The sequence below is a fragment of the Doryrhamphus excisus genome, linkage group LG2, assembly GCF_037039965.1.
Source record: "Doryrhamphus excisus strain RoL-2023G ecotype Guam linkage group LG2, RoL_Dexc_Guam_v1.1, whole genome shotgun sequence".
NCBI classification, from domain to species: domain Eukaryota; kingdom Metazoa; phylum Chordata; class Actinopteri; order Syngnathiformes; family Syngnathidae; genus Doryrhamphus; species Doryrhamphus excisus.
The window spans coordinates 18,830,574-18,844,204 of record NC_136358.1 but is presented as its reverse complement, the minus strand read 5'-3'; the positions used below and the strand labels follow the sequence as shown (position 1 = coordinate 18,844,204).

The following is a 13,631-nucleotide window of genomic DNA, read 5'->3' as shown; positions in this document are numbered from 1 at the left end:
CAAACTTTTATTATTTAATTTAATTATTATCAAATTAGATTTTTTGGCCTACTTTAGAGGGAAAAAAACATTTTTTTAAGTTTTTTTGGATGAATGAATTGTATTTTCTGGGGAAAGCGGACTATTTTTGAAGGGAAAAGTCATTTATAAGTGTTTTATGTTTTATGACTGGTTATGGATGTTTTTTTCTGTGGGAAAATTTGACTATTCTTGGACAACAAAATCTATAAAAAATTTTATTTTAGGTTGGTTGTAAAAAAATAGCTTGTCTGGGTGAGTGAGACTGATTTTTACTACTAATTTGGATAAATGAGAGAAGCTTCTGTGGATTTTTTTTGTTGAAATATTTAATAAATAAATAATAATAATAATAATAATAATATATAATTAATAATACTATATATCATATATAAATATATATAATATTTAAACAATAATATATAATATTATTATAAATAATAATAAATATTTTATAAAGAAAAACACGTTTTCCGTGGGAAAAACAGCCTATTTTTGGAGACCAAATAATACATTTTCACCCAAAATGTGCAGCACTTTAGTATATTCCAAACCCAAATCCCATCTGCTGGGCTGAATACATTTGAGATTTTGATTTTACCAGCTAAAATTTCCCCAAAAGCTTGTAAAACATACTTTTAAAGAGCGCCACAATGTATGCACTTGCAAGCGGACCCATCTCTAAAGCGCTTGTTTGATTGACACGTTGAGCAAAGCAACCATCGAAGGCATCAGAGGTCATTTAAAGGGAAGCGAAGGTGACAAAGTGTGAAGGCATCCCGGAGTTGAACGTGGACAGAAGATGCTAGCTAGCATTTACCAGATGTCCAGCGCCTCCATGCCAGCTCACTCACTTCTCCACTCTCCCTTTCTTCCTTTCCTTTTGCAGCTGTTTTCCCCGCGAGGCTCCACCGATTGTTCCTCCTCCTTCCCTCACTCCCTCCCTCCTCCCTTTCCTCTCTCTCCTCCGTTCTCTCTCTCCCCTCCCCTTGTTGTGACAGAGCACACCTGCTTGATCTCCACGCCGATCGGCGCTCCCGAGTCCAATTATCCCAAAAGGCCCGAGGAGCCGCTCACTCGCCGCCTCGACTGGATTTTTGGGAGTCCCCCCCCACCCCCGCGTTACTCAAAACTCCTTCGCCTTGCTTCTCCTGGGAACAGGTAGGTTGCATCCTTTAACTTCGTCTTAAAAATGATGATGTAATTGTCTTGAATTCCGTGTAAGTTGTGTCGTCCACTTGGAATTCCCATCAGGGACCCAAATGCATGCAAGCGAGTGAAACGTGAAAAGAGCCCTGGGAAAAAGGGGGGTGTGGTGGGGCCAAAAAAACTCCAATTGGCCTTTCTTAATGTGTTGCCTTTCATGGCAGCGTACCAATGGGCTGTTTTGACACGGCGGGGATGGATTGTTTGGATGGACCCCATATGGAACCTCCTGCGTTCCTGCTCCAAAAGGCTCAAAAAATCGTATTTTCTGTTTACATGAACAAGAAAGGGAAACATTCTTGCTCAAATGTTCTTGTTTTGCCTCTGAAGCAACACGCAGGAAGTCTTTGTGTTGATTCATCCCATTAATATTCATCATGGCGCCACTTGGAAGCCTCGTCCGAGTTAGTCAAGTCAAGTTTATTTATATATATAGCTCTTCAAGTTGAAGATGAAAATAAAACAAAAAAAAGGCCCCCACCTGCTGTTAATGTAGGGGTGTCCAAAGTCAGGCCTGGGGGCCATTATGACAGATAAGAATCAAGATCCAACCAAGAACATGGAAAAAACAGACCAAAAGGCCACAATAACTAATAATTACACTAATGATGTGTTGTTTTTAGCTTTAATACGCAGACCTGCGTTAATCCCTTAATGGCACCCCCCCCCCCCCTATCTCTAACTCATCACATCCTCTTTGCCAGCAGGCCAAAGAAGAAAAGTCATAATCGGACTCAGCTGGGATGGAAATTGGGGACAATCAGTGTTTAATGCATGAAAAGATGCAGTGGTGCCAAGCAGATGTTTAACATTTGAAGTATGAGTGAATGGAAGGTTTGGAGAAGAAGAAGGAGGAGGTGGAGAAGGAGGAGAAGGAGGAGGCCCCGAGATATGCTATGCGCCACATGTCTTTCTGGGTAGAGAAGATGGCTTACAGGGATGGAGAACATTAATTGAGTCATGTTTCGTACATGCCAAAGAAATGTGCTATTGGCTGAGATCTTCTGTCCAAATATCCCAACAGACCCCCCCCCCCCACCCCACCCATCCCCCACCCCCCACACCCAGCACATTTTTTAATGTGCAGGTCATGGATGCAACCACGTGGGAGAACGGAGCTGTGTGCTTTGTTTGTTTACCCAGGAGGTGAAAGGCGACGCAGGTTGAAAAACCCTTGTAAATACCTTACCCCCCAAAAAAGGACGGACATGGCCGTCACGCAACTTCCTCAAAGAAATCATCAAGAACGCTCGTCAAAGTCCAGACTTGTAAGCTGAGAAAGCGACAAAGTCGAGGGAGGGAATATGGCGCTACGCGCTCCCCTCTTGCGAGATCTGCTTCCTGTCTGGGAATCATTAGGAGTGCTGGGGCCATTCTTTAAGAAGGAGGTGGGGGGGGGGCATCAACAGGGGAATGGGTTTTGGGGGGGTGGGGGTGGATGAAACAAAGCAGGAAGACAAGAAAAAGACCCCACAAGAAACCTACAATTTGGACATGTTTGTTGGAGAAGATGTTTTGTCTTCTATTCAGGGGTCTAGAGCTTTGTACAGTACAGTGAGCTTTTCTTCCCGTCACTCGCACACCAGTGAACTGGAGCAATGCTTATCAATGAAGCAGAGTCAACTGTCAAGCAATATTTCCTTTTTGGCTATGCACCATTTTTGCATTTTTTGTCTTACAGAATATAACATATAAAAACAGATCTCGTTTGATAGACTGGTACCTTGTTTTTTTTTGTATTAAATCGTGCCAAAAACTGAAATTTATGAAAACCGAGGCCATTATTCCCATAGGATATCATGGAAATCCAATTCATCCGTTCTAGGGATGCACAATAATTATCAGACCGCTAACTATTGTGCCGATATGAGGGAATTATGCCCAATCATGGCCAAAAATCTGTATTGCACATAATTATTAATTATTATCATGTTTGTTGGAGAAGATGTTTTGTCTTCTATTCAGGGGTCTAAGAGCTTTGTACAGTACACTAGTGTGAGCTTTTCTTCTCGTCACTCATACACCAGTGAACTGGAGACACAGAAACATTCGGGAATGTAGCTTCATATTTGTAGGGTCATTTTCCGATGCTAATCAATGAAGCAAAGTCAACTGTCAAGCAATATATCTTTTTGGCTATGCACCATTTGTGCATTTTTTGTCTTACAGAATATAACATCTGAAAACAGATCTTGTTTGATAGGTTGGTACCTTGGTTTTTTTGTATTAAATCGTGCCAAAAACGGAAATTTATGAAAACCGAGGCCATTATTCCCATAGAATATCATGGAAATCCAGTTCATCCGTTCTATGGATGCACAATAATTATCATGTTTGTTGGAGAAGATGTTTTGTCTTCTATTCAGGGGTCTAGAGCTTTCTAGCTTTTCTTCCCGTCACTCACACACCAGTGAACTGGAGACACAGAAACATTCGGGAATGTGGCTTCATATTTGTTACCAAACAAAGATGGTCATTTTCCGATGCTAATCAATGAAGCAGAGTCAACTGTCAAGCAATATATCTTTTTGGCTATGCACCATTTTGGCATTTTTTTGTCTTACAGAAAATAACATCTGAAAACAGATCTTGTTTGATAGGTTGGTACCTTGTTTTTTTTGTATTAAATCGTGTCAAAAACTGAAATTTATGAAAACCGAGGCCATCTTTCCCATAGGATATCATGGAAATCCAATTAATCTGTTTAAGGATGCACAATAATTATCAGACCGCTAACTGTTGTGCCGATATGAGGGAATTATGCCCAATCATGCCCAAAAATCTGTCAAAAATAGTTCTGATAACCAATATTTTTCTCCTGACTGTGATGTTAACGGCCTGTTGTAACTTCCCAGTCCTTACTGGTAAACAAACATTCACTTTCAATCAATCTTCCTTAAAATTCCCACACAAGTTTGTCATCCCTGAAAGGTTCATACCAAATTTGGTGTAGCTTTAATTAAACACCGTTGAGTTACAGTGGCTGTTATGTGAGAAATTTCAAGTCAATCCCGCTGACAGGGTTGCATAACAGCGCCACCGTGTGCTGTATTTGTAATACAGAAGGCGTTCATGTTTTGAAACATCGGTTTGGGAGTAAGCAAAGCAAAGTTTCAGCAACATATTGGATAACTTAAGACGTTGGCGGGTAAAAAAAAAAACAAAACAAACAATGGTAAGTCCCTGCGAGTACCTGCGTCACGCAGTCGGCACAGCTGGGAAATATTACAAGCCATTAAAATCAGGAATGCTATGAAAATTGATCACCAAAATATCCCAAAGTCTCTGAAAAGACAAAACATAAACAAGGTACTTTTTTTTTTTTGTCCGAGGAGGAAGTGGAGGTTAGCTACAATTCCCTTTGAGGGCGATACAGATAAGAGACAGTCGAGGCGTGTCGCGGCTCGCATTTTTTGACGTCTGTGCTCGTTCTTAACGAGGCCTGAGGAGTAAGGCCGCGGGTTCTGAAGGTCACGTGTTCTAAACAATCAAAGATTAACTGTTCTTGTCTGGCTGCTGAAAGCTTAACGGGTAAAAGTTTGACGGCGGGACTCAGGTCAACGAGACCCGGCAGCATGGAGGATGCGCTTCACTAACGAGCAGTGAAAGCATCCCTTTGACTTTGTCGGAAATGCTTCAGACGTGTGCCAGATGTGTCTCGGAACGCAACAATCCGGCTGTAAGATGGTCAAAACAAACATTCTAGACATCGCTAAACCCCGGGGAGGGAGCTGGCCCACCAAGTGTCTTGTTGATTTTGCTGAATTTGGGCTTTAGCTGAGATAAGAGAGCCTGACACAGCCAAGATGACTCAGACCAAGAGCGGAACATCATGTCCTCTGGATCTAACCATGGAGACAAGAAGTCTTTGTTGCGACTTATATGCGTTAAAAGTCAGACGGACTGGAAAAAAAAAAGACTCCGGAGTTGGAGTCCGGAGATTACCAATCCCGTGCAGGCCGTTCCGTCCTGAATGGAAGTGGTTTGAGACTTGGTCATGGGTTGTTTGTGAAAAGTTGCGGCCCTTTTGTGGACGAGCACTGCAATTATCCGCGCAACCTCACGTTAACCCTTGCTTGTATTAACGGTTAAAATCCAAAACAAACTTGATTTATCACATTTAATAAACTTAGCAACACTTGACCTACACCTTTTTTTTTTTACCTAAGACTCAAGGTCAGTAGAATTCTACCGATAGTTGCATTATACTGGTTCGGGATTTCCAGGTTGAGGTCATTTGTTAGCCGCTATGGTCTGCACCCTTTCATTATGGCGTTAGCAAGAAGTTACAAGCGCAGCAAGAAGATTGCCGGGTCTATACACGACTTCCCAGGTCAGAGAGTGTATGTGTCAACTGGCACTGACAGTAGAATGGAGGAAGACGTCTTATACTAATGCTAATACTCAAACCAATACATGTGATAGTGGGCTATGTATTATTATTTGATTGTGTATGCTTCTGCTCCTGAACCGTTGCACAAAAAAAGATGAAAATTGGTCAAAACGTGAATCCCTACTGTATTACCCGTGCTATTACTTTTCTGACGAATACACCACTTGGGTGGCATTGTTATTAAACCCCATAATGGTAATGGTAATGGTTTTATTTTATTTGAACATGCATCAGATGACAATTGAATGCATCACATAATCAGTTCACAGTTCCACATGTCCAAAAGGAGTAGGAAGAAGCAAAGCTTATTAAATCCTACCCCTCCATCTGGTACTTTTACAATCAGTAACTGTTACATTTGTTCACTTCCTGCTTTCATAATGCAATTTATTTATTTTATAAATGTTATTTATTTTTAATTTTTTTTATTTTTTGTCACGTACCGAAGTACAAGGTGATATGACCATATATATATTATTAGATATTTAGTATTTATTTATAAATTTATTAATTTATTGATATATGAAAAAAAATATTTTATCATTATGGGGGTACCTAGCATTAAAAAATGTATTAATTAATTACTGAATAATTTTGCCGGAAGAAGAAGCAAAGCTTATTAAATCCTACCCCTCCATCTGGTACTTTTACAATCAGTAACTGTTACATTTGTTCACTTCCTGCTTTCTTAATATAGTTTTTTTTTTATTTTTTTACCATACAATGACATAATGGGTACCATACTAACTGTCAATATAGTGATATATATATAGCACATCATGACTGGTTGAAGTAGGCAGCATTATGAATTATCCTTACTGACCTTTTTTGCAGTACATTTAGCAATTGAAGATTGCTCATATATATATTATTGTCATAATATATGACAATCTATTGTCATATCAATAATCTCATTTAACATTTCAATTCATATAAGATCAGAGTGTATTGACTTGAGAATTCTCACACCACACTCCAAACAAACACCCACAGTAACGTTAAGGTGTTTAGCCAAATCACAGTCAAATTCAAAACACACTTTCAGAGGAGTGACAAGCACACACGGGTGAAATTTCGGCAAGATTGCTAAAAAAAACATGGCCGCCATGAAACAAAACGTCTTTGCGTCTTTGTCATTTTCATTCTTGGTTGCACAACAAGCTAGTTTCGTGTTTCCCAACCTCTGGAAATGGAACACCCCAGCATTTAGCCTTCCACCTACGACCTTTGCCCCTTTGAGAACTCCATCAACATCCATCTTCACTCGTCTAATCTCGCAGTCGACAGCATTTTCAGTGAAGTTCTTCATCTCGTTCTTGCAGGCTCCCCTGCTAGCAGCACCATGAGGTCGGCCTGTCTCTCTCTGCTCCTGGTCACCGCCTGCTGGGCACTGCCGTTCCGCCAGTCCGGCTTCCTGGACTTCATGATGGAGGACGAACCAGGCTCGGCCCTGCCCGACGAGAAGAACACCTTTGAGGTGCCCGTCATGCCTGAAGGACCCAAGTGTCCCTTCCGGTGCCAGTGCCACCTGCGTGTGGTCCAGTGTTCTGACCTCGGTAAGCAGCAGAATTTATGATGAAATGTGAACATCCAGGCTCGGTTATGGTCACCACACCCCAAACCCACAAGAGTATGATGTGTCTTCTTGGGAAAACATCCAAACAGCAACACAGCAACGCCAATAAATGCTGACTTTGCACAATTTTTATCCATCTGGAGGAAATTACTTGGCTCAGAAATGTCCGTCCTACATTAATGGAGCTCAAATGTTCTCATCTTCTCGACTGTTTGTCGCATACGAGATCCTAGAAAAGTCCCACTCTGGGTTTGTTTAAAAAAAAAAAAAAAACGGGCGCTTGATCTTCACTGGGATGTGGCTTTAATGGATGGGAAAGAACGAGCAAACATGTGGCGTTCCATCTGTGCTCCGTGGAGATGGAAGTCCACCCCCCCGACCCCAAAAAACGATTAAGCACCGTCTTCCTGCAGGTCCATTCCCGTGACGATGCAGTACATTCGATACATAAACATTCCGTCCTCCGTCCATGAAGTAGTGGCACTTAGCGAGGGTTAGGAAAACAGTGTGGCTGCGTTGTCATGGTGACAGTAATAACAGGAAGTGCCGGTAGGCTCCACGGTGATTGGAAACATGTGAGCAGCGCTGTTAAAGGTGCTAAACGACCCGCGGGGGTCAAAGGTGCCGTTCAGTTTGGGATTGACTAGCGGGATGACGCAACCGCCAATCAGAATCGGACGCTCCAGCCATGGCCCGCAGACCTGGTGTTGAACATGCGTTGGAAATGACTCGCTTTCCGATCATGATGACTCACAATGTGGAAGCCAGTCACATTTCTACTATCCACTTCCTGACGATTCATTATAAGCTAGCTCAATAGTTGCATACTCATTCCTCATATTTGACAAGTTTCTTGCGTCATCCGCAGCCAAACTACGACAAGCCGGGCGTGCCGCACCTTTTATGATAGATGAACGTTTGAATCATGTTGTAACGATAAAGCCTCAAGCCTCTTTATGAGCACCATTTCACTGGGAAACTTTCCCGGCGCTTTCCCGCTTTAATAGCTTCTAGCATTTAACTTTTATCAACACTCCGATACTCCGCTTGGGTAACACTTAGTAACATCATCATAACACACCCTTTGAAAAAAACACTCTCGATTTTCATATGCAAATTTTGACAGGTATATCTCTGAAAAAGTGGAAAAAATGGATATAACAGTCCCAAAAGTAACTCATCCAACTGCAACAAATATGACTCTCTTGTGACGAATATGCAAAAAAACCTCAAAAACAGCCTCTGCCTCTGGAAGGTAAACTCCCCATTGCGTGTTGCCGCAGGTGCCAAAACGTTGCAACCTTTCCCCCTCGGTTGTATCGTGCAACGCTAAAACCCGATCTCAGCGTCGAGGTATGTCGCTCAGGAAATTAGTTTTCAGTTCCATTTCCTTTTCCGAGCACGTTGGATATATTTTACGACTTGCTCATCAACATATTGCCAACACATTGTGCCCGCAAAATGCTGATCTTTCCATATTTCCTAGGTCTGAAGGAGGTTCCCAAGGATATCCCCGATGACACCACACTCCTAGATCTGCAGAACAACAAGATCAGCGAGATCAAGGAGGATGACTTCAAGAACCTCAAGGGACTGCATGTAAGATAACCTTTGAATCCTCCGTCAGTGCCATTCCTTCGGTCCCCAGGTGCACGGAAACTATTCCCCCCCTTCCGTGCAATAAATACCGTCTGTCTGACGGACGAGATGCGGTGTGCATACCTTGTCTGTTTACACAAGCGGGATTCTTCTGCAGATGTGGACTTGAACTATTGACGACTGATAAGCTGCCGAGGTGTCATACGCATGGAAAAGTTTTAGCGTGCCCTTGACGATGGAGTGGAAATTCCTGCTCAGTCTTTCAATGAAAACTCCTCTTGTAAATGTCTGGAGTACCGGAATGGCTCACTAGTCGGTTCTGCAGGTAACGACCTTGGAAAATAATGATTTCTTTTAATGATGTGTGAATACTTGATTTGAAGGTTCTGGTCCCGGCTTGATTTATTGCGGGTTACGCAACAGCTCCCAATTACAATAACGATGGGAAAACAGAGGAGTTCTTTCACTCCCCTGCATCACTTTCAGTAGATGATTCCATTCTTTCCAATGTTTCCAGGCTCTGATCCTGGTCAACAACAAGATCAGCAACATCCATGCCAAGGCCCTGAGCCCTCTGACCAAACTACAGCGCCTGTACCTGTCCAAGAACCTGCTGAAGGAGATGCCAGCTAACATGCCCAAGAGCCTTCAAGAGCTGCGCATCCACGAGAACGAGATCACGAAGATCAAGAAATCCTCCTTCCAGGGAATGGCCCACGTCATCGTCATGGGTAGGACCACTTCGATACACTTCTAGATATTATTTTCTTATCTTTATCTCATATTCTCTTGTCAGAGCTCGGCTCAAACCCCCTGAAGAGCGCAGGAATCGATGCCGGAGCTTTCGCCGACCTGAAAAGAGTCTCCTACATTCGTATTGCAGATACTAGGATCACGGAGATCCCACAAGGTATCATGGCATGATCCGTCATGGGATAGATTTTATTAACGAGGAATCGCATCTGGACTGTTCCGGTTGTCTTAGAAGACGTGGGTTCCTCTCACCTGAACAGGTTCAACAACGACATAGGACAGATCTAGTCCGAGGCAAAACGTCTTCTAGGACAATCTGAACCATCTAGTTGACATCGACTCGATATGCCGAGGTCCATGTGATACATTTGATGGATTTACGACTTGGTATTTTTTTGGTTCAGGTCTCCCCAGCTCACTTTCTGAGCTCCACTTGGACGGGAACAAGATCTCCAAGGTCACCGCTGAGAACCTGAAGGGCCTGAAGCACCTGGCTAAGTATTTGAAATGATGATTTTCTATTGAATACACAAATACAAGCAGGATAAAGCGACATTAAAGGGTGATTAGGCGTTGAACTGTCAAGCTGATTTAGATTTGCCATTAGTCTCCTGGTGATAAGTTGGTGTTTTATCAGAAAAATACCAAAATTATATTGAATAAAGCACCAAAATTTGAGTGACTGATGATATCATGAGCTTTAAAAGGGATTAACTAACTGTGGACTAAAAATACCTTTTTTGTTAAGTCGTATTAGTACATCTTTGTACATTTGACATGTTCTCTATGCTTATTTTAAGTAATTTCACCTCTATTTTCTCGATAAATATGACAAAAAGTGGAAATGCTTGGCAAGAAAAATGAATTTTTAGTGTAAAAAGAAGAACTTTTGTGCTTGATTTCGGATATTCCATCAATTTTTTTTTGTCGTGTGACCACCTCTAATTATAAAATGTTGGTCAAATGGCAATGGATACTTATTTCCAAACACGACTGCTGCTTTTGTTGCACTGGATTTCTTCCTTTCCACATATCTTTATCTCCTTGGAAGAACGCAGGCGTTGTGGGATTATGGAAACGAGTGGTTTGGATAGAAAATAGAACAGCAATGAACAAAGAGCACCATTGTCTTCTTCCTTCTCTGTCCATTTTGTCATACTTCTCTACTTCTCCAAGAGCGACAGGTGTGTGTGAGGTTGGGTTGAGGGGTGGGGGGGGGGGGATCATGTTGTTTCCATGTCGTAATTTTTCCTAATTACTGAAACTTACTAGATGAATTATAATGACAAACGGTGACGCCCACGGCTGATCCCTGCAGGCTGGGTTTGAGCCACAATGAGATCAGCTCGGTGGAAAACGGCACCCTGGTCAACGTCCCCCACCTGCGAGAACTTCACCTGGACAACAACGCTCTGACAAGCGTTCCCGCCGGCATGCCTGACCACAAGTACATCCAGGTAGGACTTTTATAGAGCGACTTATGTATGTTTTTTTTCTACCTAATTATGCATTTTTGGCCTTGTGCGACTTATACTCCAGTGTGACTTATGTATGTTTTTTCCATTAATTCTGCAATTTTGGCCTTGTACGACTTATACTCTAGTGCGACTTATGTATGTTTTTTTCTACCTAATTATGCATTTTTGGCCTTGTGCGATTTATACTCCAGTGCGACTTATGTATTTTTTTTTTCTACCTAATTAGGCATTTTTGGCCTTGTGCGACTTATACTCCAGTGCAACTTATGTATGTTTTTTTCTACCTAATTATGCATTTTTGGCCTTGTGCGACTTATACTCCAGTGTGACTTATGCATGTTTTTTTCCATTAATTATGCATTTTTGGCCTTGTGCGACTTATACTCCAGTGTGACTTACGTATGTTTTTTTCTACCTAATTATGCATTTTTGGCCTTGTGCGACTTATACTCCAGTGCGACTTATGTATGTTTTTTTCCATGAATTATGCATTTTTGGCCTTGTGCGACTTATACTCCAGTGCGACTTATGTATGTTTTTTCCCATTAATTATGCAATTTTGGCCTTGTGCAACTTATACTCCAGTGCGACTTACGTATGGTTTTTTTTACCTAATTATGCATTTTTGGCCTTGTGCGACTTATACTCCAGTGTGACTTATGTATGTTTTTTCTACCTAATTATGCATTTTTGGCCTTGTGCAACTTACACTCCAGTGCGACTTATGTATGTTTTTCTCATTAATTATGCAATTTTGGCCTTGTGCGACTTATACTCCAGTACAACTTTTTTTTTTTTTTCTACTTAATTATGCATTTTTGGCCTTGTGCGACTTATACTCCGGAGCGACTTATAGTCCAGAAAATACAGTATTTGGCAAAAAATAAAAAAACTCATTTAAACTTTTCATCTCATAATGATAACTTTTTAGTTCATAATTATGATTGTCTTATCCTGTAATTTTGAGTATTTATCTCATAATTAAGACCTGTTAGCTCATAATTTCGGTGCCCTGTGATTGGCTGGCCACCAGTCCAGGATGTACCCCGCCTCTCGCCTGAAGACAGCTGGGATAGGCTCCAGCACCCTCCACGACCCTTGTGTAGAAAATAAATGAATGAATGTATGAGCTCATAATTATGATCTTTTATCTCGGAATTTCTACTTTTTAAATGTCATAAAAATATGACTTTGGCTTGTCATTTTGACTTTTTTCTCGATTGTGACGATTTTAACTTTTTTTCTGATAATTATGACTTTTTATCTCATAATTTGGACTTGTTTTATCTCAAACTTTATTAATGACTTAGCATTGGGATAGCTGTATCCACATACTGTACTATGTAATATACATGTTTGTTTATTTAGGCTAAATCCTGTTGGTATTAAGTCCAAGCACTGTTCTCAACAACGGATTTGAATCCCGTCCTCCCCAGGTGGTCTACCTCCACGCCAACAAGATCAGTGCGGTGGGAACAGAAGACTTCTGCCCCCCGGGCTTCAACACCAAGAAGGCCATGTACTCGGGCATCAGCCTGTTCAGCAACCCGGTGCCTTACTGGGAAGTCCAGCCCATCACCTTCCGCTGCGTCTTCGATCGCTCTGCCATCCAGCTGGGCAACTACAGGAAGAAGTAGAGCGAGCGCTTCCTCTCCTGTGACGCCCCCCTCACACCTCCCGCCTCCCATCACCCCCAATCATTGAGGAAGTGTGCCTTTTGTAAATGAGCGCGTGAAAGTGTGCGTGTTTGACCGCCATCACCCCCCCCTCTCTCTCTCTCATAGTGGACATGGACCTCAAGCACATTTTTTTTTTTTTTTTTTTTTTTTTTACAAGAACACCGTTATTTAGCTTGGCTTGGTTGCTAGCAAACACAGCTTACAGGTACCGCACCACATGGGTAACGCCGTAATATAATATATCCTCACATTCATACTGTAGCGTAGTTAAGCACGGAAACATTCCACTGTCTTTTTTTTTTTTTTTGGACCAATTGCAGACGAGGCCTGTGGAGCAGGCAGCCAACCTGTACCGAGCATCCAGAATGTGGACCAAATAGTCTGATTGTGACCGATTATGAAAGCGACCGTGACTCCAAAATTTAGAATAAACCATATATGATTCAAACACAAGTCACTCCTAAAGAGTTCTATGCATGTTTGCTGCTTTATTGTAACGTCTCATTGTTTTCCTTGCTACGCTTTTGTGTTTTAACGAGAAAGGGTGCCTGCAGCGCCCTATACGTCGGTGTGAATGTTGTATGTATAGACACTGTATATAAATGCTGTATAAAAAACATCATTGCTTAAAAAAAAAAAGGCACAAGCACTTATCGTAGTTCAAACTTTTATGAATATATCAACGACAAAAGGCAGGGATTGCTGCTCCTGAAAGAATAAAAACACTAATGGAATTCCATGCTTGTAATGACAGAGCAGAGCAACGCATTTCCAATATGCTAGCTAGCATAGCATAGCATAGCACCTCCAAATGACAGGGCAGAGCAACGCATTTCCAATATGCTAGCTAGCATAGCATAGCATAGCACCTCCAAATGACAGGGCAGAGCAACGCATTTCCAATATGCTAGCTAGCATAGCATAGCATA

The 13,631-nt window shown here is 41.7% G+C and overlaps 1 protein-coding gene across 1 annotated transcript; it reads left to right on the top strand.

The window, feature by feature from the left end:
* Window positions 1-955: 955 nt before the first annotated feature.
* dcn (decorin) lies at window positions 956-13,436 on the top strand. Its single transcript, XM_078787326.1, has 8 exons — window positions 956-1,179; window positions 6,940-7,173; window positions 8,680-8,792; window positions 9,310-9,523; window positions 9,589-9,702; window positions 9,950-10,043; window positions 10,864-11,002; window positions 12,460-13,436. The coding sequence occupies exons 2-8, from the start codon at window positions 6,960-6,962 to the stop codon at window positions 12,658-12,660; spliced, it is 1,089 nt and encodes a 362-aa protein (XP_078643452.1). The 5' UTR covers window positions 956-1,179; window positions 6,940-6,959; the 3' UTR covers window positions 12,661-13,436.
* The last annotated feature ends 195 nt before the right edge of the window (window positions 13,437-13,631 follow it).

Bases quoted from the DNA above. Each gene is read 5' to 3' on its own strand.
- dcn (XM_078787326.1), top strand. From the start codon at position 6,960: ATGAGGTCGGCCTGTCTCTCTCTGCTCCTGGTCACCGCCTGCTGGGCA. The intron at 8,793-9,309 runs GTAAGATAACCT...CAATGTTTCCAG, and splicing joins AGAACCTCAAGGGACTGCAT to GCTCTGATCCTGGTCAACAA. The intron at 9,524-9,588 runs GTAGGACCACTT...TTCTCTTGTCAG, and splicing joins GGCCCACGTCATCGTCATGG to AGCTCGGCTCAAACCCCCTG.